This window comes from Lepidochelys kempii, chromosome 3, assembly GCF_965140285.1.
Source record: "Lepidochelys kempii isolate rLepKem1 chromosome 3, rLepKem1.hap1, whole genome shotgun sequence".
In the NCBI taxonomy this organism is placed as follows: domain Eukaryota; kingdom Metazoa; phylum Chordata; order Testudines; family Cheloniidae; genus Lepidochelys; species Lepidochelys kempii.
In genome coordinates, this window is record NC_136382.1 from 127,883,761 (window position 1) to 127,908,792 (window position 25,032).

General features: G+C 43.6%; 2 protein-coding genes across 5 annotated transcripts in view; both read right to left on the reverse strand.

The window, feature by feature from the left end:
* Window positions 1-726: 726 nt before the first annotated feature.
* On the reverse strand, window positions 727-12,623 carry TTLL2 (tubulin tyrosine ligase like 2). The gene is given in 5 exon segments (XM_073337920.2): window positions 727-2,673; window positions 7,748-7,829; window positions 8,016-8,132; window positions 10,986-11,008; window positions 11,011-12,623. Coding segments are annotated over 5 exon segments (2,211 nt in total). The 5' UTR covers window positions 11,315-12,623; the 3' UTR covers window positions 727-988.
* Window positions 12,624-13,079: 456 nt separating this feature from the next.
* UNC93A (unc-93 homolog A) overlaps window positions 13,080-25,032 on the reverse strand; it is a 36,426-nt gene continuing 24,473 nt past the window's right edge. For 3 of the 4 annotated variants that reach the window (XR_013635577.1, XR_013635576.1, XR_013635575.1), the window contains 4 exons: window positions 24,622-24,757; window positions 22,475-22,606; window positions 15,472-15,860; window positions 13,080-14,741 (listed from right to left, as the gene is read on the reverse strand). Coding sequence is in view for 1 of the 4 variants with exons in the window: in XM_073337922.2 (XP_073194023.1) it covers window positions 15,595-15,860; window positions 22,475-22,606; window positions 24,622-24,757 (534 nt within the window). In the remaining 3 variants the exon portion in view is untranslated. Of the gene's footprint in view, window positions 14,742-15,436; window positions 15,861-22,474; window positions 22,607-24,621; window positions 24,758-25,032 lie in introns of those variants that run through there. The other variant, XM_073337922.2, reaches the window with a different exon arrangement.

Genomic DNA, 25,032 nt, shown 5'->3' on the forward strand with positions numbered 1-25,032 from the left:
TCACTTTATTGTGCAAAAAGTGTTAAACCAGCAATCTGATGTAAGGCCCCATAATTATGGCATAACAAAGCTGAGTAACTGTTTAACATTAGTAAGGCCCCAACAGGCAGATAATGTACTGTGTCGGTGGGAGAGGTTTTATCTGGTGATTCAAAAATGGCAGTTCGAGGTCTCAACGCAGCTCCAATATTAAATTCCTCTGTTGCTCTGGTAATTATAATATTTTCTACCTCACCAAGACTGTTCAGGATTCTTTGTTTAGTGTTTGAGCAGTGGGTTTGAAAACCAGTCTGGAACAGCATGTAGGATATTTTTGAAATTACATTTCATAAGAATTTCTGCAGAAACCCAGTTTTCAATCAAATGAATGTAATTCTATTTGGATGGTATTTCTTCACGCAGCATGTAATCAGGTTGCAACAGTGACTGCCCAGAAGCTCAGTGTATGAGATCATGTACTGAATTCTTAAAGAGACTTGATAGTTTTATGACTATTAATAACACTGTAAACTATGGGACATGGATATCCAAGTTGCATGCTGCAAGGGGTAAACTAACCAACATTTTATAGTTATAAAGCCTCCCAGGCAGGAAAAGAAAAGCCATTGACAATGAAGGGTAGGAATTAATAAATGACTCATAAACAAAAGCAAAGATTGACATTGTTAAAGCTTTTGAAAGAATATGCAATTTTATATTTTCATTTTGAGACTATTTCAGAGGCAGAAGAATACTGTATAAATTAATTATGCAATTCAGTATTTAATTTAAAAAAATAATTTCCCAGGGTCATTGTTAAATTACAAGAGACATTTTCAAATTGTGTGTGGTTTTGCAAGATCCCTATTTCTGAGATGACTTCCGCACATACCCACCATCTTCAAACTAAACCACCAGCTAAGATGGGTCAATAGCCCAGCACCATTCATATCTGGTTATTGTCTTCCTCTTTCATTGTGTGGCAGCTTATATCCTAACATCTACTGAGTTATCTAAAAGTTAAATAATCTTTTCTCTTCTTTACTCTCTGCTGTCCTGGGGGCAACTGTTTGTTCATTAACTTGTGTATTTCTTGTATGATGCTTTTTACATCTATTCCATTTTTGGAGGCTTCAAGTGCAGCATCGTTGAAAGGAAATATAAGGACAAAATCACCTACTCGAGGGAAGGGCCTTTTGTCTTTAGTGGAGAGAAAATATGGAGGAATAGTTAATTTGTAGTTACATAACTCAGTGGTAGGCAACCGATGGGTGACTTGGACAGATGCATGTGCAGGGTGTCTAGCTCCTGAGAGCTGGTTGCTTTTAGACACCGCCTTTGATTGCGAAGATGTTTTCGGCCTGTTCATCCTTTCCCGGAGCTGTGAGGTTAGTGTTTTCCTTGGATGTGTTCTGGCCATTCTCTCCATCACTATGGCCTCCTTCTTAAACGCACCTCCTGTAACCGCCAAGAGAGACTGCACTGCAGAAGTGGCAGTGCATTCACTTTCTTGCCTAGAAGCAAGGAAATCAGGAGCACCATCTGTTGCATTTTCACCCTGTGCTGTCAAGGGGATGTGTGTTCTACCAGCATAGGAAGCTTTGGTGCTAGCCCCTTTGTTTTCTCTCAAGGTGTCAGTTTGCTTATAATTTAGCAATTCAATGATGTCATGGAGAAGTCTTTTTTTCACTGTTCTGTCGATGGAACAGTCTAGGCGCAAGGCTGGGCTGTAGTTTACTTCTAAAAGCCATGGTTTGAATGTGTCATCGATCAGAATGTCGAACCCAAAGAGCTCAAAGCAATTGGACGTCAGTGGAACAGAAGGGGTTATAGCGAGCAGGGTCAGCATTACAATGTTGTGTATTCTCCGCCACAGAAGCAGGTCGTCCACCTCATGGCTGCGTAGGTAAGAACGGAATTTGCTGAATGTCCATTTGCAGCCACGGCCGATCCCTTCTTTATTTTTTTTGTACGAGGCGCCAAATTTATTGATGCTGGTGTTTGTCAGATGGGCATAGACGTTGTCCAGAGAACTAAGGTCAAACTTTTCAGTGGCAAACCTCACTAGCCCTTCTTCATAAGTGTAAATGGTAAGGGGGCAAAAACTGGTGACACAGACATAGAGGCGGAGATCCCATTTGTACCCAGAAATAAGCAAAGGGTTACTAATGTACTTCTGCACAATGACCATGCAATCATATACAAAGTTTTTAATGTCCTGGAAAATGAGAATGCCCCTTCCACGAGATAGACCCACAGGCTTGCAAATCCAGTAGCTTGGCTTTCTGCCCTGTGACTGTCTCTCCTTAGTGTATTCTGCTATAAACTTGACATAGTCGTTAGGCATGATGAATGCCATTGGACTAAACTCGTAAAGAGATGGTCCATAAATTCCCTTCATGCGTTTCAGATGCCTTGCCAGATAGTCTTTCCTTGTGATCCTGACTGTTTCTGGATAGTGATTGAGCCTCTGCCATGGTTTAATGCTACGGTGGTCAGTCATACGGAAAGAGGAGTTCTGCCAGTACAGATTCCAGTCTGCTTCATCTTGCTCTTGTTCATCAAATTCACTCCAACCACGTTCCAGTAAGACCTCACGGACTGCTTCAGGAACGCTCTCATGGAGACGGAAGACCAGAGGCTTCAGGATGTCTTCTGCATCATGGTCATATGCCATTGTGTGGGCCTTATTTTCTGAAAAAGAATGATCAGAAGGTAAATAAATGACTGTCATGAATTGAGCTGAAATGCATCACATATGTCTTGGCACACCCAAAGCCTCCTCTCTTTCCCATGGTTCTTTCTACCATGAATGAGCAAATTGCAATTGAAAAATGGAGTCCAAAGATTTATTTACTGCTGAAGGAGCAATTGTATGAGCCTCAGGTACAATGATCTTAGTTTCAGAAAACTTTAAGGCAGCATGACACATGGCTGTCTCTATAAAATTGAATGTCCATATATTTTCTTTTGCTTTGCTTTTTAATTTAACTTGGCCAATCTTAGAGGTATTGGGCTGGCGTAGTAGACTAATGCTTTTGTAATGCACAGATATCTATTATTTTACAATGCCTTTGTTCAGTCCAATGATAATAACTTCTCCTATTAGACCTTGTCTACACTAGTAATTTATGACCCATAATTCCCAACAGTTGCCATTTAGACAAGGACCAGACATTTTACAACCATGTTATCTAACCCTTGTCTGAGAAAAACCCCATTGTAGACAAGATCTTAGGACCTGATCCAAAGCCCAGTGAAGTCACTGGAAAGACTCCATTGGCTTCAGTGGGCTTTGGATCTCAGCCTAAAGTCCTGGTATCACCTGGCTGGTCTACCTAATACTTTGCTGTTACCAGTGAAACTTTTCCTCCTTCCTGAAGAGCTCCATACACTGTTCCTTCTCTCCATTTCCCTCCGGCAGAGGAGTTAATACTCCCTGAGGTTTGTAAATAATCTCCAATAGGAATTCATGTAATCTCTAAATGATGCACCATTTCAGAATATGTACCGCAGATGGTGCATGTCAGCTCCTCTGAGTTGGAAATGCATTTTAATTCTTCTAGTTTCCTGGGGAAAGTAGCAGCTTTAACACAGAATTATTAACTTTTAAATAAGACTTCCCACCCTCCCACCACACCCACACATACCAATTAATTCTCAATCTAAAGAAATGGGGTACAACTTGAAGGCTCTGTTGCCCCTGCTGTCTGTGGAGGACACAAAATCCCAGCGGATATCTGCCTTAGGGGGGGGTATTGCTGCTTCTGTGTCAGTGCTCTGCCCTTCCCCAAAACCTGCTGCAGAAGTTCCTCTATGTCTAGAAAGGGGACAAGACTGCAGTTAGGGGGAGAATAGTTCCACAAGGCATCATCTCTGCCATTGAAATCCATGCCCTTAAGATCAGCATGAACTTGCCTATTTTACCACTCCACACTCTGAAATCCCCCAGGATGGGGTCTCCAGGGACGGACATTAAATTTTACCCTTGGAATGTAACAACATTAGAAAATAAAAGAAGAAAGGAATTTTCCTAATCACAACCCTTAGGCTTTGTCTACGCTATGCCGCTTTTAGTGACAGAGCTGTGCCGCTACAGCTGTGCCACTAAAAGGTGTGCCGCATAGCCGCTGTTTGTTGGCAGGAGAGCTCTCTCCTACCGACAAAAAACTTCCACCCGCAAAGAGCGGCGGTAGCTTTGTCGGCAGGAAAGCACTCCTGCCAACAAAGTACCGTTCACACCGGCGCTTTTCTTCGACAAAACTTTTGTCTTTCGGTGTGTGGGGTTTTTTTAACACCTTTGAATGACAAAAGTTTCGTCGTTCACTTGCCAGTGTAGACAAAGCCTTAGTATCTGCACAGGTCTGACATTGCCCAAGACATGCACATCCGCGATACAGCAGTCAATCCTCTGCTCAACCTGTTTTCAGACTGACATCTTGGTATATTTTTTGAGGTTGAGAATCTCTCCTCCTGAGGTTTAAACTCCCAACTTTTGAAACAATCCCCAGAATGTAAATGCCATACATTCTAAATCTCCATAGAAACCTAGGATGTGTGTATACCTCACAGCATTCCCTCACCCCCCTTTCCTGTGATAGAATATTTATGGGGACATGGCAATTTGTCAAAACTGAAACTTTTCACCGAAAATGGTTGGCTTCACAAATGTCCTTTTTTGAAATATTTTTGAACAAAAAAATTAAATTGTTGAAAAGTTCTATCTTTTTCAATTGAAAAGAAAAGGCACAGTTGAAATGAAATGTTTCAATTGACCTGATTTGAAATTTTTTTCAGATTTTTCAGTCGACCAACATATTCAAGATTTTGACTTTTTGTCCTGATTCAGGATGGAAAAAAATTTCAAAACCTCAAAAAATTCTGCAGGATGGGAAAATCATTTCCCACCCTACTCCAGCATTCAGTGACATTCTTGCCTGATGTATATGTATTGGTTCCCTGAGCCTTGTGCTGTGGTCAGCTGGCACTGTCAGCTCAACACACTAAGTATCTTTCTTTTGTGAGCTTTAACCCTTATCTACCTTAGAGAAATTTCATTGTTGCCACTTGAAACAGGTATGAATGGTCTGGTGCTATCTGCAGTGGTGCATGAGTCATGAGCCACATGCACAGGACAAGTTAGGACTTTAGGAAGAACTCAGGACCAGTTCCCATCTAGGTTTGACGTGCCGCCCAAACCGTGGGACTGGAGCCAGGCCTGCTGGGAAGAAGGAGCCAGGTTAAAAGGCAGATTGTGCTGTTCAGACAAGGGAGAAAGCTGACAGGCAGGGCAGTGGCTGGGAGAGATCTGGGGACAGCAGTGGTGCTCTCCAGTGACCAGGTATCTGAACCGAGGCTGGAGGTGGTGCCCCTGACAGGGAACTGGGAACAAAACCCAGGAGGGTTTCAGCAGAGGATTGATGGCAAAAGGCTGAGGAGAAGGGCCTAACAAGAGACAGACATCATAGGAAGTGGCCCTGGGAAGCAGCGAAGCAGCACTTTACTGCTTTGAGACAGCCAGGTGTGTCATGGGAGGGCCCAAGGGCTGGACCCTGCATAGAGGGAAATGGCTGTGTACACGCGGGAGGGACTTGGGGGAAGTGGCGGGAAGGTGAAGAATAGTGTGATCCCTGTTGAAAGAGGACAAGGAGAATCACTGTCCAGCAGGAGCAGAGACTATTGAGCACCCATGAACTAGGGCTGAATTTCTTCATTTCATGATTTCTAATCCATTACTCAATACTATTTATAGTAAAACAAAGTAGTTAATAAATAAATGAATATTTTTTCTGTTGTTTTGCAGCTGAACTTATAACTTCTTTCTCTCTTGTGTTTGAGCCAGAGATGGAAGTCAGCCAGGTCCAGGTCCAGTTTTGGATTGAGGATTCAGGTAACTCCTCCCCATCTCTCTCCCACACATAAGGCAGAGTCCTCAGGGGATGTACCACTCTTGGGAGGTGGGTTTGAGGGGAACCATGTGGGTACTAAAGCACCCTAGTGATGTAAGTAGATTTACTTGGGCATATGGAAAAGCAGCCCACCAGTGACTATTTTCTATTCTCTTTAAGGTCCCAGGAGTGTGGTGGACACTGCTGAGGCAGAACACACATTGCCATGGCAGCCTCCAGTAATGTAAGTACATGTTAGTTATTGTCTTTGCCTCCATCTTCTTCCCTAAAGTTCCATTCTCTCTTATAAAATCGCCTTGGTAGATACCTATTAATCATCCATTTTAAAAGCCCTGGAAAGAAACATTTGTGCTGCAAATTTTCTAGGCTCTGACTCAGCTTCCCTGACAAGGAATACTAAATTCCAAATAACATTTAACTAAATTGACCAAGCTTGACATCTCTGAGTCATAGTTTAAATGTTGCAGTAAGTTGCGTGTGTGTGTGTGATGCACTGATCAGTAGTGCAACTAGCAACCCTTCATTGAAAGGCACTGTATTATATGACTACTGAGTACAGTAAATGCTGCCACAATGGAGTCTGAACTAACACATTGTAAATTACTCATTACTGGCTGCTAACACTACCTAAACAATAAAGCTGTTGACAGTGGCTTGCTCATGTCAGGTTGCGTCAATGGAAAACCTTTCGTGCCATTTACACTCAGAGGGAAGTTGACTGGAAAGACAAGTGCTTTGCAAGCCTAAACATAAATATCAACACCAAATACCTTGGAAACTCAGTACCTAGTGTATATGGAGCGCAAAAACAATAAAAAGATTTCAAATACAAGGAACACAATTTAAGCACAACTGGAGGAGAACTATCATCGAGTGATCACCTAAATGCGTGAACACAAATTTGACTACTTTTTTTCCTATGGCTGTGTGAATCACTATACAAATGTCCTTTCATTCAGATGAATTTGCCTGAGTTGCCCAATTTTCTTTTGCAAGTTATGAAAACATCATAATTTTAAGCTCCATCTACTTGCAATCATTGTTGCCCAGTGCACTGGTAGTAGTTTCCATTCAAAGTTAACAACTGCCCACAGCTCTCACACAGTGGTCTCTGAGAGGCTAATGTATTTCCTTGTATTTTAAATAAAAGTACTCATGCTGCCGTAACGAATAACTGGATGCTGATGATATTGCAATGGCCACCGCTGCGCAGGTGTCCAGCTTTAAAATTTCATTTTTGAAATTGAACGTTTCAATTGGAAATGGTTTTGTTTCAAAAAGTTCTTTAATGTTGTTTTTAAAATTCTAAAACATTTTAAAATGGTCAAAATTGAAATAGCATATTTTGGTTTGGTCCAAATGAAATGTTTCATTTGACCCAAACAATTTTTTTTCTTTTTACTTCTCAATTTGTCCAATTTTTTTATTATTTTTTTTTATTTTGGTGAGACCCAAAATGAATTTTTTAAACTTTTTGAAATTGCCACTGAATCAAAAAATCCATTATTCACCCAGCTTTCCTGGCTAATTGATTTCAAGACCATAAGGGACCATCAGATCATCTAGTAGTCTGACATCCTGTATATCAGAGGCTATCAAATTTGACCCTGTTACCCCATATTGGTCCCAACAACTTGTGTTTGACTAAAGCATATCTTCCAAGGATGCATCCAAGCTAGCTCAGATAACTGATTTTCTTTGAACAAAAGACTTTTTTGTGACATCAAATCTAGCAATAGCTGCATTATGTTGGAATTAATATTGTAAAAGCCATTGTACAATGGACAAACGATGTATTGGACAGGTGCATACTAAATATTTATGTATTGGCATAAGGACGATAGTAGAGAGAGACTTACCAAAAACCCCTCCCTTTTCTTACTCTGCCAGTTGAAATGCAGTTGAATTCAGCATCTTACAAATCATGACATCTCTATGAATCTGGTATGAAACAAAGAAGGCTTCCAACCCTTATGCTCTCAACCCCTGTTGTGTGTCCTCCATCATCAGCTGGGAATGAAATCCTTTTCACAGGATTTTCCCTCCCCGCCCCCCAGGATAAATTCCTTCTTTCCCAAGAAAGGCCAAGGACTAGAAAGTGCTTAACACACACACGAATGTACTCACCAATTCAAAATGGGCACATACCTCTCCCGCTGGTACATCTACACTTCTGGACAGGTGCATTCTCTGTATGGTAATTGTCCTCATCAACAATGCATGCTGGCCGGGACACTCCCAGCTCTAGGTAGAGAATCAGAAAACATCAACATACACTTGAATTTTCAAATACGAACAGAAGGAAACCCCCTCTTTATGCTTGCAAATGCCAAAGTAGGATTTGCAGGCTGCCTGATTCAGCAGCTACAGCTGTCTGATTGGTTTTTCTTGCCTGGATGTCTCCAAGGGCAGGCCAAGAGGGTTGAAGTATTGTTGCCTAGCAACACAAAGTAGCAATCCTGTACACAAAGGCAAAGAGTGACAGCATCATGGAAGTGGGCAAAGTGGTTTATTGAGTCCTTTCAACTTCTGTCACCAGCCCATAAGTTCCTTTCTCTTCTTTAATCTCCATAAGCCAAAGCCAGCCAGCCTTGCTCAGGCAAAACTCCCACAGGAGTCCATGAAAGCCTTGGCTTAGTAATATCAAACTTTAGCTTATGTTGCTTTTAATTCATTCTCCTCTGTGGTTTCATGCGGCGCTGTGATGGGCTTTGGTTTTTATGTGTAGGACTCTCACTGCAGTCACTGGACGTATGTAGATAATGATTAATATTAATGGTATTCAGTTTAATTTAGAAAGTCAGCTGGTAAATTAGGATGCCCCACCTTCTGCCTCCTCTCCTCCCTCCGCACCCCTAGCCCCCGGTGACTGCTGCTGCTTGGGCCAGGGCTCTCATCACTGCCCCCAACTCCATATCAAACTTCTATCTCAGCTGCGCTGAACTGGGAAAACAGGATCACAAAGTGTGAGACCAGGTCCCAGAGGGAGAAAAACTGGTGACTTCCCTTGTCCCCATCATCTATTCTCTGCTTCCCTCCTCCAGCTAATTCAGTTCTGCTCCCTTGCTCCCCATTTCAGTGTCTCCTCAGCCTGGGAACTCAGCATCTGTCAGGAGGCACTCAGCAGCTTGCAGGGGGTGCTCTCCACCTTGCAAAGCTGTGAGCCTGCATAATATTTGTCTGGTATAAACATTTATCATGCACAGCATTTAGTGGCAGTCTGCTTATAGACGGTTTGCTGTCCAGGTGACTAGTGGTTATCTTTCCAGTACCTTCAAGCCTGCAGCTTGTACATATTGGGGTTGCTCAGCATGCGACCAGAATGGGCACTCATTAACCTCATACAGGTGGAGTCAGTGATAGAAGCCTACTGGGGTGAACGCAGTTATTGCTGGTGGCATTATAATAGATTGGCCATCAGCTAAGCGTGAGTTGAGAGGGGATGGTGATTCCAAGTGAGTCCTGCCTCTGGTTCAGTTCATTCCATCCAAACATGATTCGCCTGCTTACTACCCGGTCAACCAAAGCAAGGCTTGTGGAATGTTCCTCTGGAAGGCCAGAAGCTTCGTGCCACAGTGATACCAACTGTCACTTTGTTTTCCCACTGGAGCACAGAGGCCTCCCTGGCTCAGCCCCCTACCAATATTTTGATGTCTTGAGTCGTGCTACAGCACAGGCTCGGTTTATTAACTTTATATTAAATCACCACAGTTCTAACTCACTTATGGGGTTTGCTCATCTATGGCCTAATTGAAAAGTTCAGGCTGCATAGATCAAGTCTGATAGTTGCCTCTGCCAGACAGCTCAGCCGTGTTATTCGCATATGAGGCTATCATATGCTTCACCTCACTCTGCCCTGACTAAGGCTTCTCAAATTAACTGTCAAGCTGGGTATGTTTATGGCTCCCATTGCCATACTATCTGAACTTATTCTCGCAATACCCCTGTGAGGGAGAGGTGTAATTATCCCCATTTTACAGAGTTGGAGCTGAGGCACCGAGATATGTGACTTGCCTATGTCACACTGGAAGTCTGTGACAGAGCCACTAACTAAACACAAATCTCCAGTCCAGTGCCTGACCCACAAGACCATCCTTCCAGTTCTGACTCTGCCTCACCTGTGCTGAGATTCCCAGATACCAGCACCATCCAGTTGCTTACTGCCTGCTTCATTCATTGTAACTTCAGTTGGAATCTATGTTGTCTGTGGCAGGCCATTGTGGTGTCATTGCTTGACATGTCCACAGCATGAAAAATATCCAGATAGTTTTGGAAGGAAGGAGAGGAGGTAACTGAAAGTATTTCGATAGTATGGTGATAGAAAAAACCTGCTGTATCAACAGATGCAAAGTTGCATGCACACAAATGGACATTGGGCTGAAGGACACTAAGACAGCATGCAAGCTCTGTGCATGCAAAATGGGGTAGTGTGTTATCACCTGTGTATTTGCAGTGAGTGTGTTTGATACGTAAAGGGCAAGTTGAAGATGAAATAAAGATTCTGCATTCTGGGGAAGCAACACCTGTTAAGAATATGCAACAGAACGGTAAAGGAGTCAGGAGGTAAACTAGATGTTATTGAAAGTCCATCTGTAATCACTGAATGTTTGGTGAACATTCCTGAGGATTCCACTGCTATAATAGTTTAGTCACAAATATAATGAACAAAGTGATTAATTACAAGCCTTTTTTCAGAATTGACAGAGCCATCAGGGAGGCAGAGCTGTAAAGGAGCTCGCCTGTTTTTGTTTGTTTGTTTGTTGTTTTTTTGCTAGACATAATGAATTATACTTAATTATAAACTAGAAGGTAAATAAAGGTATAATATGGAACGCTAGACAGAACATGAGTGAAATCTGGACAGGAATCCTGGTACTAGAAAATACTATTTGAGGAAGGAAAGTGGTGTGAGAAAAAAATTGTAAAAAGGAATACTTCGGGGGGGTTTCCCACATTAATCTGATTATTTCTTTCTATCTTCTTGTTACATCCACATTTGTTTTTATTTCATTAATGCCTCACTCTCATGGTGCAGTTAATAATTGAACCTATTAGTCTCAAATGTTAGATTTCATGGTATTACACAGTTTATCTTACAATGTCATTTGTTTCCAGGTGTGTGCTAATCCTGATGATTGGTAGTCAGTGTCTTCAATTTTTCTTCTCTTACATTTTGTTTGCTTTACAAAAAGGATTATTTCTGCTGTTACACGACTAATAATAATCATTGATTTTGGACAATACCCACCTGCCAAGGTGCTGGGGACACTGTTCAATAATTTAATGATAGCACAAAATAATCCCAACAATGTAATAAAATTCCAAACAAAAATAAAATGGGGTTGGGGAAACCCTGCATGGTACTTAGCAGGAGGGACAAGGTGACTGTGGTTATGATTTTTTTTAGAAATGTTGATGACCGACATTTTGAGTGGGGGTTGTTTTAAAGTGGCAAGGGAGGAGGTGAAGAAAGGAACAATAGAATCATAGAATATCAGGGTTGGAAGGGACCTCAGGAGGTCATCTAGTCCAACCCCCTGCTCAAAGCAGGACCAATCCCCAATTAAATCATCCCAGCCAGAGCTTTGTCAAGCCTGACCTTAAAAACTTCTAAGGAAGGAGATTCTACCACCTCCCTAGGTAACGCATTCCAGTGTTTCACCACCCTCTTAGTGAAAAAGTTTTTCCTAATATCCAACCTAAACCTCCCCCACTGCAACTTGAGACCATTACTCCTTGTCCTGTCCTCTTCTACCACTGAGAATAGTCTAGATCCATCCTCTTTGGAACCACCTCTCAGGTACTTGAAAGCAGATATCAAATCCCCCCTCATTCTTCTCTTCTGCAGACTAAACAATCCCAGTTCCCTCAGCCTCTCCTCATAAGTCATGTGTTCCAGACCCCTAATCATTTTTGTTGCCCTTCGCTGGACTCTCTCCAATTTATCCACATCCTACCTATAGTGCGGGGCCCAAAACTGGACACAGTACTCCAGATGAGGCCTCACCAATGTCCAACAGAGGGGAACGATCACGTCCCTCGATCTGCTGGCTATGCCCCTACTTATACATCTCAAAATGCCATTGGCCTTCTTGGCAACAAGGGCACACTGTTGACTCATATCCAGCTTCTCGTCCACTGTCACCCCTAGGTCCTTTTCCGCAGAACTGCTGCCTAGCCATTTGGTCCCTAGTCTGTAGCGGTGCATTGGATTCTTCCGTCCTAAGTGCAGGACCCTGCACTTATCCTTGTTGAACCTCATCAGATTTCTTTTGGCCCAATCCTCCAATTTGTCTAGGTCCCTCTGTATCTTATCCCTACCCTCCAGCGTATCTACCACTCCTCCTAGTTTAGTATCATCCGCAAATTTGCTGAGAGTGCAATCCACACCATCCTCCAGATCATTTATGAAGATATTGAACAAAACCGGCCCCAGGACCGACCCTTGGGGCACTCCACTTGATACCGGCTGCCATCTAGACATGGAGCCATTGATCACTACCTGTTGAGCCCAACAATCTAGCCAACTTTCTACCCACCTTATAGTGCATTCATCCAGCCCATACTTCTTTAACTTGCTGACAAGAATACTGTAGGAGACCGTGTCAAAAGCTTTGCTAAAGTCAAGAAACAGTACATCCACTGCTTTCCCTTCATCCACAGAACCAGTAATCTCATCGTAGAAGGCGACTAGATTAGTCAGGCATGACCTTCCCTTGGTGAATCCATGCTGACTGTTCCTGATCACTTTCCTCTCGTGTAAGTGCTTCAGGATTGATTCCTTGAGGACCTGCTCCATGATTTTTCCGGGGACTGAGGTGAGGCTGACTGGCCTGTAGTTCCCAGGATCCTCCTTCTTCCCTTTTTTAAAGATTGGCACTACATTAGCCTTTTTCCAGTCATCCAGGACTTCCCCCGTTCGGCACGAGTTTTCAAAGATAATGGCCAATGGCTCTGCAATCACAGCCGCCAATTCCTTTAGCACTCTCTGATGCAACGCATCCGGCCCCATGGACTTGTGCACATCCAGCTTTTCTAAATAGTCCCTAACCACCTCTTTCTCCACAGAGGGCTGGCCACCTACTCCCCATGCTGTGATGCCCAGCGCAGCAGTCTGGGAGCTGACCTTGTTCGTGAAGACAGAGGCAAAAAAAGCATTGAGTACATTAGCTTTTTCCACATCCTCTGTCACTAGGTTGCCTCCCTCATTCAGTAAGGGGCCCACACTATCCTTGGCTTTCTTCTTCTTGCCAACATACCTGAAGAAACCCTTTTTGTTACTCTTAACATCTCTTGCTAGCTGCAGCTCCAGGTGTGATTTGGCCTTCCTGATTTCACTCTTGCATGCCCGAGCAATATTTTTATACTCTTCCCTGGTCATTTGTCCAATCTTCCACTTCTTGTAAGCTTCTATTTTTGTTTAAGATCTGCAAGGATTTCACCGTTAAGGCAAGCTGGTCGCCTGCCATATTTACTATTCTTTTGACACATCGGGATGGTTTGTCCCTGTAACCTCAATAGGGATTCCTTGAAATACAGCCTGCTCTCCTGGACTCCTTTCTCCTTCATGTTATTCCCCCAGGGGATCCTACCCATCAGTTCCCTGAGGGAGTCCAAGTCTGCTTTCCTGAAGTCCAGGGTCCGTATTCTGCTGCTTACCTTTCTTCCCTGTGCCAGGGTCCTGAACTCAACCAACTCATGGTCACTGCCTCCCAGATTCCCATCCATTTTTGCTTCCCCCACTAATTCTTCCCGGTTTGTGAGCAGCAGGTCAAGAAAAGCTCCCCGCAGTTGGCTCCTCTAGCACTTGCACCAGGAAATTGTCCCCTACATTTTCCAAAAACTTCCTGGATTGTCTATGCACCGCTGTAGTGCTCTCCCAGCAGATATCAGGAAGATTAAAGTCGCCCATGAGAACCAGGGCCTTTTGATCTAGTAGCTTCTGCGAGTTGCCGGAAGAAAGCCTCATCCACCTCATCCCCCTGGTCCGGTGATCTATAGCAGACTCCCACCACTACATCACTCTTCTTGCTCACACTTCTAAACTTAAGCCAGAGGCACTCAGGTTTTTCTGCAGTTTCATACCGGAGCTCTGAGCAGTCATACTGCTCCCTTACATACAGTGCTACTCCCCCACCTTTTCTGCCCTGCCTGTCCTTCCTAAACAGTTTATAACCATCCATGACAGTACTCCAGTCATGTGAGTTATCCCACCAAGTCTCTGTTATTCCAATCACGTCATAATTCCTTGACATCACCAGGACCTCCAGTTCTCCCTGCTTGTTTCCAAGGCTTTGTGCATTTGTATATAGGTACTTGAGATAACCTGCTGATCGCCCCTCATTCTAGTATGAGGTAGGAGCCCTCCCCTCACAGACGTTCCTGCCTGTGCTTCCTCCCGGTATCCCGCTTTCCCACTTACCTCAGGGCTTTGGTCTCCTTCCCCCGGTGAACCTAGTTTAAAGCCCTCCTCACTAGGTTAGCCAGCCTGTTCGCAAAGATGCTCTTCTCTCTCTTCGTCTCTGCCCAGCACTTCTCCTTCATGCAACACCATCCCATGGTCAAAGAATCCAAAGCCTTCTCTCTGACACCACCTGCGTAGCCATTCATTGACTTCCACGATTCGACGGTCCCTACCCAGGCCTTTTCCTTCCACGGGGAGGATGGACGAGAACACCCCCTGCGCCTCAAACTCCTTTATCCTTCTTCCCAGAGCCACGTAGTTCACAGTGATCCGCTCAAGGTCATTCTTGGCAGTATCATTGGTGCCCACGTGGAGAAGCGGGAAGGGGTAGCGATCCGAGGGCTTGATGAGTCTCGGCATTCTCTCCGTCACATCGCGAATCTTAGCCCCTAAGAAGGGATGAAGGCATGAGTACCAGGATGCAAGGACCACAGTGGCACAGACACAATTGTCTGCTGTCCTAAGGCATAATGGAGTAGATATTGCGGAGTGCAAATACACATGAAGACAGCTCAGATAGAATTCTTAAATATTGTAGAGCCAGGGCCTACACCATTAAGGTTTTAAAGACCAACCAGGCCAACTACAAGTTCTCTGTGGTTACAGACAGCAAGTGTAAAAAAAAAAATTCAAATAGAGGATGAGAATAGTATGATCACAGATACTCTTAGGCACACAGTGCTGCATTCTGCACAAGCTACAAGCAATGGAGCAGCCTTTCATCAAAACTAGGTGGGAAGGAACTGCAATAATTTAGGTTTGTGTTCATGAGAGTCGATGTTGTTATGATGAGGTAGTTATAAATAGGGGTCCACTCACATGAGTGACCCTTGAAAAATGCTGAGCACACTCTATGCCCATTGATGTCAGTGGGAACTGAAAGGTGTAGCTCATTCATTTTGCACCACTGGATCAGAACCTTTTGTATCCTATCTAATAAAAAGGTCTTTCATCATGTTTAATAAAATGTTATTTGTGAAAAAAAAATCCAATACAATTTTTAAAAAAATAATTTTTCATTATTAGTAAGAGTTTGAGTGAAATGACAAAGTCAGATAACCTTTTAAAAAACAGAGGTATGAAAGGAGATTTATTCCTATTTCTTTATATTAGACTGACCAGGAAAACAGTTCCTTTATATTCTTCTAAAATCTGATTGAACACTTTGAATCTCCCTTAAAGAAATCAGTTGTGCTGAGCTGCCCAGAATTCTTTGTTTCTACCGCTCTGATCCTGTTGGGTTTAAAGACGTGTTTGCTGGACTACAGATCCTGTTATTTCCTCCTTCACAGTGGTAGGTTTTCCAGGCAAGTCCTTTGCTTCCAGGTATTCAACTGTCCCATACGTCGCTATGGCCACCACCAGCACAGCCATTACGATGTACAGTTTGACGTAAACATGAAAGAAGGTGCTGTATCCAAAAGCGATGACAAATCCCAATGACTCCCATAGTCGATAATTAGCGAAGGCTGCCTCTTTGTGTTTCTCAAATAAAACTCCATAGAGTGCTGCAAAGAAAGAGAGATGATCTTTGTGATGGTAAGTCTGAACACATTCTATATTTCCTACAACATGAGCTATATTTCCTTCCCTGTGGTCAAATCACAGGAAAATACAAGCTTGTAATTTAGTCTTCTCTGTCATGCAAACTGTATCCCATAGTGTTATAAGAAGTTAAATAATACAGGTAACTTGGTGAATATATCCTAGCGGGGGGTCGGGGGAGACAGCTATAGGCAAGGAAGAAAGGATGTTTTCTGTTGAAGTTTGAAATGAGGTGGCAGGAAGCTTATTCTAGACACCAAGAGCCATGAAGCAGAAGGCTCTTACATAAAGTGATGAGAACATAAGAAGGGAGAGGAGGACAGTGCTAGATGCAGTGAGGAGGTAGGATGAGGAGTAGAATGAGAAGCTTGATCTAGGTACTTATATGGCCTATAGTGTTTCAGTGTAAGATCAATGACGTGGGCTGAGCCCAGTCCATAGAGTCTCATACAACAAAGAGGGCAGTTTTGTCTTGATGGGTGTTAGAACATTCAGTGTAAATTTGCATTTCTGGCTTGTGTTAGAGTCACAAAAATCTCTTCCTGCTGAAGTTGCTCTCAAAAAGTCAGGGTGAGCTGTGAGAGATGTTTAACCTCCCAAAGGGTATCATCTCATCATCTGGGCAGTAGAACCTTGCTAATTCATGCCAATTGCAAGGGGACACTTATTGGATTTTACAAATTAGTGAGTAAGCGAACACGGGTGGTAAGAAATCAAGGCTAGTGCATCACCAAATGTATATTTCATTAACCTGGATCAGTGTAGGTTAGTATTAATGATCTTCCTTCACAGGATACAAGTAAATGCCCTGAACTACATTTTGTAAAAGTCATGATGTTTTAGTAACAAGGGACCTTGCTACAATGCTTTGTAATTAATTCTGAAAAGGGGTGAAAATTATCAGATTCTTGGATTAAGGAAGTGAGAATTAGTATAAACAATATTTGCTAATATAATAGTATTTCTGAGTGTAAAAAGTTTGGATTTTAGAAGGGTTTTTTCTTGTTTGTGCAGGAGGGGGTTGTGGGTTTTGTTGCAAGCAGAGCTAGGTGCCTAACTCCATCAGAGGGGCAGGATTTAGGACACAATCCTCTCATTGGCATCTTCCATTGGCTAGTGTAGGCCCCTCCTAGCATGCTGGCTTTTGTAGATCCCATTCTCAGGTGCCTATCTCTCCCTATTCATTGTATAGGGAGCCTAGATGCCTGTCATACATATAAAGGGAAGGGTAAACACCTTTAAATCCCTCCTGGCCAGAGGAAAAACCCTTTCACCTGTAAAGGGTTAAGAAGCTAAGATAACCTTGCTGGCACCTGACCAAAATGACCAGTGAGGAGACAAGATACTTTCAAAGCTGGGGGGGGGGGGGGAGAAAACAAAGGGTTCTCTCTGTCTGTGTGTTGCTTTTGCTGGGACCAGAGCAGGAATGCAGATCAGAACTCCTATAAAGAGTTAATGAGCAATCTAGTTAGATATGCGTTAGATTCTGTTTTGTTTAAATGGCTGATAAAATCAGTTGTGCTGAATGGAATGTATATTCCTGTTTTTGTGTCTTTTTGTAACTTAAGGTTTTGCCTAGAGGGATTCTCTATGTTTTGAATCTGATTACCCTGTAAGGTATTTACCATCCTGATTTTACAGAGGTGATTCTTTTACTTTTTCTTTAATTAAAACTCTTCTTTTAAGAATCTGATTGCTTTTTTATTGTTCTTAAGATCCAAGGGTTTGGGTCTGTGTTCACCTATGCAAATTGGTGAGGATTTTTATCAAGCCTTCCCCAGGAAAGGGGGTGTAGGGTTTGGGAGGGGAAAGATGTTTCCAAGCAGGCTCTTTCCCTATTATATATTTGTTAGACGCTTGGTGGTTGCAGCAATAAAGTCCAAGGGCAAAAGATAAAATAGTTTGTATCTTGGGGAAGTTTTAACCTAAGCTGGTAAAAATAAGCTTAGGGGGTTTTTCATGCAGGTCCCCACATCTGTACCCTAGAGTTCAGAGTGGGGAAGGAACCTTGACAATGCCTAACCCAGAATTTGTGGATTCCAATGATTTTCTAGGCGCCTAAAAGTTAAGTGTTGCAACACTCAGCATGGCGATGCCTAAGGCCAGATCCTTAAAGGTAATTAGGCACCTTACTGTGAGAGATTAATGGATGTGAGCTGCCTGAATAGGTCTGAGGGTCTGGGACTATGTCCCTTTGTAAATCTGGACCTGTAACTCTAACTTCTCGGTTGAACATGTGCTAAGAGCTGGGCATAGGTCACACAGGAACCTGAGGCTGGTGTCTCATCCTAGGCCCTAACAAATGGTTGTCCATAGCATAAAACTGTTGCACACAGTTTGGCACAAATTGGCAGGTCAGTCTGAGGTGCCCCGGCAGCGCTGTGCTTCCTTGGTGAAATGCCTGATTCCACTGGGCAGGAACAGCCCCTTGCTTTTAGCAGCACAAGCCCCGACCTCATTTTTCCAGTAGTTCCCTTACCTCCTTTCCCCCTGTTTACAACTAGGAATGGGCACAAACTGGGGCTGCTGAACCTAGTGTGAGCACCAGTGCTGTCAGCGTTCCAGACTGATTCACATCGTTTCTAAAGAGGCAGGCGAGGCTGGAAAGAATTTTATTTTGCTACCCTCTACTTGGTTGTCCTGTGCTACACAATTGTTGTTGAAGAACTGCAATTATTAGCAGGAAGGGACTGTGTTCAGTTTAGATAAGAGAGGGTGCTGCATACTCTAAAATGGAACAGATTCCATTCAGAATAACTAGGGACACACACAACCACAACCACCCAGCCACTCAGAAATATTAAAAAATATATATAAGGATATAGGTGAAAGGATTCATTCCGTTCTAATTAATATCCTGTAGGGGGAACCCTTGATCCGTATTAGAGTACATCTCCATACAAGGTCAAAGTAAATCTCTGATGATCTCATAAGCCCTAATTGTGCAGCACAACCTGGTAGTTTTACTCAGTTTTTACTCAGCCTTTAAGATCCCAATGGACTTCAATGGGGGTTTGCCAGAGTAAGAAATGCAAGATTTGTCCTTTAAACTATTATTGTAAAAGGCATGAATCTCGACTCAGACTGCTGTAAATCAGGAGTAATTCTGGTGAAGGCAGTGGTGTTACACCTGTGCAAAACTGATGTAGGTGAGAGGAGAATCAGGCCAATATAGGACTCCTGAACAGATTCATATAATACTGGAGATCCCATGGTGTGATGCAGCATTATGATGTAATAACATTGCATCTCTCCATGAAGGGGTAATGTTATCATCAGTGATGCCATGTGACCATGTGAAGATGCAAATTATTGTCCTGTTGTGATATTATTTTGTCCTGCAGCATAGCTAAAGATAATAATAATAATAAGAAAAGATATAGGGGGTTTGTACATGCATAAAGAACACTTATTGTGCTTCCTGGTCAAACACTAAATGTGGACTTGGTTGATGACCTTCCAGGAACTTAGGAAAGAAGGTGGCACCTGTACTAGCGGACAGTACATAACAGTGGGGAACCATGCCGCTGCACCACAAGGCTCATTAGTCACAGTCGCTCATTCTACACCAATATGAAGCACCATCCGTTGTCAGTGTCTACTCTGTGGTTAGGAACTGCCAACCCTCCTCAACCTCCTTCTATGACCGTGGGCACTTCCCTCCTGTTTTTTTCTTTCTCTCTGCTGTAAGGACGTGCAGCCACTTTTAAGGGAGATGCAGCCCAAGCCTCCTGTTTTTGGGCCATGGCCCCTTTAGGGCCAGGCATTCTGAAGGATGTGCTATCCAGAAGGAGCAAGTCGCGGCGTGCAAGGCTTGCTGGGAAAGAGGGAAGCAGGATAAAAGACAAAACCTGTTCCTCAGTAAAAGGAGAGCCTGGGGATGAAACAAGACCTGCTGCATGGTTAAGAAAGCTGGGGAAGAAGCCTGGGAAAGGTGAGCTGAAGAGGCAGGACCCCCATGGATCCGTATATTGTTCAAGGCAGGAGATGATGGACGATGGCTCTAGACTTTTCTCAATGGTAGCAGATGACAGAACGAGGAGTAATGGTCTCAAGTTGCAGTGGGGGAGGTTTAGATTGGATATTAGGAAAAACTTTTTCACTAAGAGGGTGGTGAAACACTGGAATGCGTTACCTAGGGAGGTGGTAGAATCTCCTTCCTTAGAGGTTTTTAAGGTCAGGCTTGACAAAGCCCTGGCTGGGATGATTTAACTGGGAATTGGTCCTGCTTCGAGCAGGGGGTTGGACTAGATGACCTTCAGGGGTCCCTTCCAACCCTGATATTCTATGATTCTATGAATGAACTGTTTAAACCAGGGAGGGCAAATAACTATTGATATCAACCTTAACTCAGCAGGTGTGAACCTGGATACGAGAGGTGGTGATTTAGACTTATGTTGGATGCAGAAGAAGGATGTGGCCTGGCATGAGAGAAGAGGTGTGGGTGTGTATCCTGCTGTGTGCACCTGCTCTCATTTAGGGCTCCCCAGGGGGGGATGTTCCAGAGTGGGTGAGAGGAAGCCCCACCTTTCATTCCCCTGTATCTAAGGGGAAGACTGTGGATCTTGGGAAGAGGATTATGGCCTGAGCAGGGCAAAGGAACTGTGTTTTGTTTCCTTTGGCCTATTTGGAACCGTGAAAGGGTAGAGCATGTATTTAGCCAGAGGGTCAACTCATCCAAACTACCCAACCAACCAGAGGGAAGCTGAAGCACTACAGGGGAAGGGAGGCCCAGCTACACAATCTGACATAGAACCTGGTAGGCCAGCCATGTCATACTCCCCCATCTCACCTTCGGGAAGGTCAGCCAGCACCTGTAACACTATGTTAATAGCCAGATCTGAATTATAGTTGCAGTTGAAAAAAATTAAGAAATGGAGAGAAAAGAAACACATGATAAGATAGGAGAGCACTTGTGATGGGGTATACCAGACCCTCTAAGGCCCTGTCACACCCCACCCCAGAAAAGGGCAGTGGAGAGGGTCCTCCACGCTGCCTAGAGCAGCTGTGTGGGACACCACCAATCAGGGCTAGCAGCCTAGTATAAGAAGAGCTGCAGGGCCAGATGAAGTTCAGTTCCTTGCTGGAGCTGTAGGAGTGTGGCTGGCTGGCTGGCTGGCAGATGGACTGACTGACCTACAGAACCCTGGACAGGGCAGTGTGGACAGAAGCCAGGGAGCGCGAGAAGGAGCTCTGAGCTGGTTGCTTGGACTCCATTAGGACAAGGCCCTGAGGTAAGGGTGAAGATGGTGGGGGCTGTGGGGAAGTGGCCCAGAGGAATTAGAAAAGCCCTGTGACATAGATAAAGGGATACAGCGGACGGGCTGTTATCTACAGGGTCCCTGGGCTGCGACCTGGAGTAGTGGGTGGGCTCAGGTCCCCTCCATTAGCCACTGGGGGGAAGCGGCCTGGACATTGAGGCACCCTAAAGAGGCAACTGACCTATAGTGGCCCAGCTGGACAGCTGCAGCCAGAAGGCCCAAGAAGAGCGCGAAGACATTGTCACCAGGGAGGGAGCCCTGGGGCACTATCCTGGAGCAGGGACAAGCTAAGGGCTTGTCTACACGGGCACTTTACAGCGCTGCAACTTTCTTGCTTAGGGGTGTGAAAAAACACACCACCCCCCGAGCGCAGCAAGTTTCAGCGCTGTAAAGTGCCAGTGTAGACAGTGCCCCAGCGCTGGGAGCCAGGCTCCCAGCACCAGTAGCTATGTCCCTTGTGGAGGTGGGTTTTGTAGAGCGCTGAGAGAGCTCTTGACTACACAAGCCAAGTTACACAAGCCATGTTAAAGCGCTGCAGCAGTGTAGACTAGCCCTGAGAGAGAGACTTTGCAGTCACTGGCAATGCACTCAGCCAAGGGGGTGCTCGTGAGAGGTGGGTGTGCCTCGTTACAGCACTTAAACTGTGTCTTGCTTGTGGCAGGCTATGGAAAATCTTGCCAGCACAGGCTGGGATATTCAGTTAGCAAGGCTAAGATTGGTGGTTGTTAGACTTTACGTGTTCAAAGGCAGTCCCGCAGGCCACCAGAGTGCATGACTCTTTCTTGATTTGTCCTGTTTTTAATCTTTAGGTTGTGTGTGCCCCCGTCTCTAAAAAGAAGAGCCTCCTTTATTCTCAGCAGAGTGAGGTATCGAAAGATATTAATATTTAGAGTTTTGAGAACATTTGCATTAACTGTTTATCTCAGATGTCAGTATATATGCAGGCCATGTCTACAATGATAGCTCTATATTACAACCTGGGTATTAACTTAATTACCTCCAAATTTTGACTTTCCTTCTGGAATTTTGTGAGCATTTCAAAGATTTATTTTGATCATCCATTACCTTGTTCAAGGATGTCCCCTCCCTCCATCTTGGCTAAAGCCAGGCTAATAAGCATTTAAATTAGTTTCTCCTTCCTGAGCATTTGTTCTCATTTTTCTGACTGAAAGGAGGGTAAGCATATTTCCTGAAGCCCATCTTAAACCCATCACCATGTTTTATGCCCATGTAGAGTAAAACAGACTGCATATAAATAAAAAACATACAGAATACTATATCTCAGTGAGGTTCAGTTAGCTGTCGCTGGGACTTACCATTGGTTTGTGTCTGCCAAATGGCATCAGCTAGGCCCCAAAGAGCAGAGAATATGAAGAATACAGCAAGCTGGTTTGGGTGAGGTTTCCACAGCAATAGTGCTATTATACAGGCAAGGTTTGTAATTGCAGCTGTATGTTTAGGAGAGAGAAGGAGAAAACATAATTACTGTTATAAACTGGAAATTTCATATTAGATATACAGTGTTTCAGAGTCTACTGCAAGATTTCTTCAAACGCTATTGAATAAAATAAGGTCAGTGAACCAGGAAGGTTCCATCATCTGTACTCATCCGTTTAAAGTTACACAAAGACACTGCAATCCTCTCTTGATCATCAGTTAATATTGTACAATGAAACATTGGGAAGAGCCTGTTTTTATATAGTCATCCCAGGCCATGTCCTAAATAGAGAGGAATTCTGAGCTAATGGAGATATTAACCCAGAGGTTAAGACCTACCAATGGGAATAGCCAAGCCAATGTACCACTGAGTAGGCATAGGGGACCCCAGAAGACTTTGAATCCTAATGTGATGTAGGTGTCTACTGGTAGATAACTGAAAGGATGTTTCATTCTGTTTTCCATATACTGTCCTTTAGAGAGAGATTTTTGTTTTTTTTAAGGGACCATTAAGATAATCTAAAAAGAAAAGGAGTACTAGTGGCACCGTAGAGACTAACCAATTTATTTGAGCAAAAGTTTTCGTGAGCTACAGCTCACTTCATTGGATGCATTCAGTGGAATGTAGCTCACGAAAGCTTATGTTCAAATAATTTGGTTAGTCTGTAAGGTGCCACTAGTCCTCCTTTTCTTTTTGCGAATACAGACTAACACGGCTGCTACTCTGAAAGCTGGCCTTAAGATCATCTAGGTTGCCTGTTGAAGCGGTGGCTGACATTTTATCTTTCTGCTTAGATGGAGAATGTTAGTGAATCACTGCATTTTGATCTCACACTCCAAGGTCCTGACTCAAAGCCCAGTGGAATGAGGGGTGGGTGGACAGTGGCTTTGAATCAGACCCTTATAAAGACTGTAATTTCTTTGTTTTCCTTAAGATAAAATGAGTCACCAAGAGGGAGGAATACACAAAGAGCAAAAATATGTATGGGAAAACTGAACAACTAGAACCTGCAAAGTTCTACGGTTCTATATTAAGAACTCTGAATCTCTTGTCTCTAGCTTTAAAGCTATCTTAGGGAAAATTTCTAGGGCAATGCACGTGGAATCAAGCAATGCAATTTCTATTAATAAAGGGAACCATGCTATGGAATTCAGGACAACTCATTGTATTAAACTTTCTTCAAATGGCACAGAAATCTCATTTCAGATACTGGGCTTCAAATGAAACACTTTCCTTGATATTTTTCTGCCTTGGTAAATTATTTATTGGGACAGCCTTTTTTCAATGTCCACTGAAAGGAGCCCTTAAAATATATCCATCCCATAAGTCTTTTCTCCTCACAGTACCCTACACACTTCTCGTCCATATGCAGCACTTCATTTAGTCTAAACTGGCGCACTGAGATAGTTCTCTCTCTTGCTTTCATTTTCATTTTTCTGCACTACAAAACACATGGCAATTAGGACACAGGACTAATGTTCAAAACATATCCTGCAGTTATTAGACTGATGGCTAGTAGCCCCAAGTTCACATTTCCCCCAAGGACCACGCTAATATGTTAGCTCATCACTCACTGTGGTTTTTAACCAAAAGTAGGCCAGGAGTTTGGTCCTGACAGAGCTATTGGTAAATTCAGAACTCATTGAAGCAAATAGCAATACTGCAATGGACTTCAACAGGATCAGGATTTGGCCCAATAATGAGAGACAATCTGGCATCAGTCACATTCGTTCCAAAGAACTAACAGCTCAACCTGAGTATATAGTATCACCAAAACCAGGGTGAGCTGAGCTTGTCAACAATGGAGAGCTGCTGGACGGAGTCAATGGAATGACTTGAATATGCAGCTTAATTGCGACTCCTCTCTTCCCCAGCTCCTCTAATGAATGAAGAGTTTGCCTCCAGGTATATCTCTTCTAACTGGTAACCTATGTAATGATTCCCCCTGCCCCATGCTGTGGGAAGGGAGCACAGGATTTGTCTTACCAGATGAGATCATTGGTCCTCCAAGCAGTCTTTACATACCTAATGCAAATAGGGCTTTTCTGCCAGTTAACTGGGAAATCTTTCCAAAGAACAGAGAGCAGAGCGAATTTGTAGCTGAAAAGGAGATCATCACATAACCAACAAAATGTATCCCCAGGGCACAGGTCACATATGACTAAAGAGAAGAGAACAGACACACGGCATTATTATTCACAGACTACGACTCATCTTTGTGGCTAAAGTCAGAGGGTCTGATTCTCGGAGCTGGTGAATATTCATACCGTGTAGACATGATCAATAAAGCACAGTTCGGTATCTCCACTGTCAAGTCTCTGGAATGCTGCTGTATCTGGCCTCCAGCAACATTCCCATCCCAGTTCCCAGTGAGACCTGCACCACAGCACCAGCGTTTCTCTTAAAGGAACAAGGGCTGCATTTGGAGCCCTATTT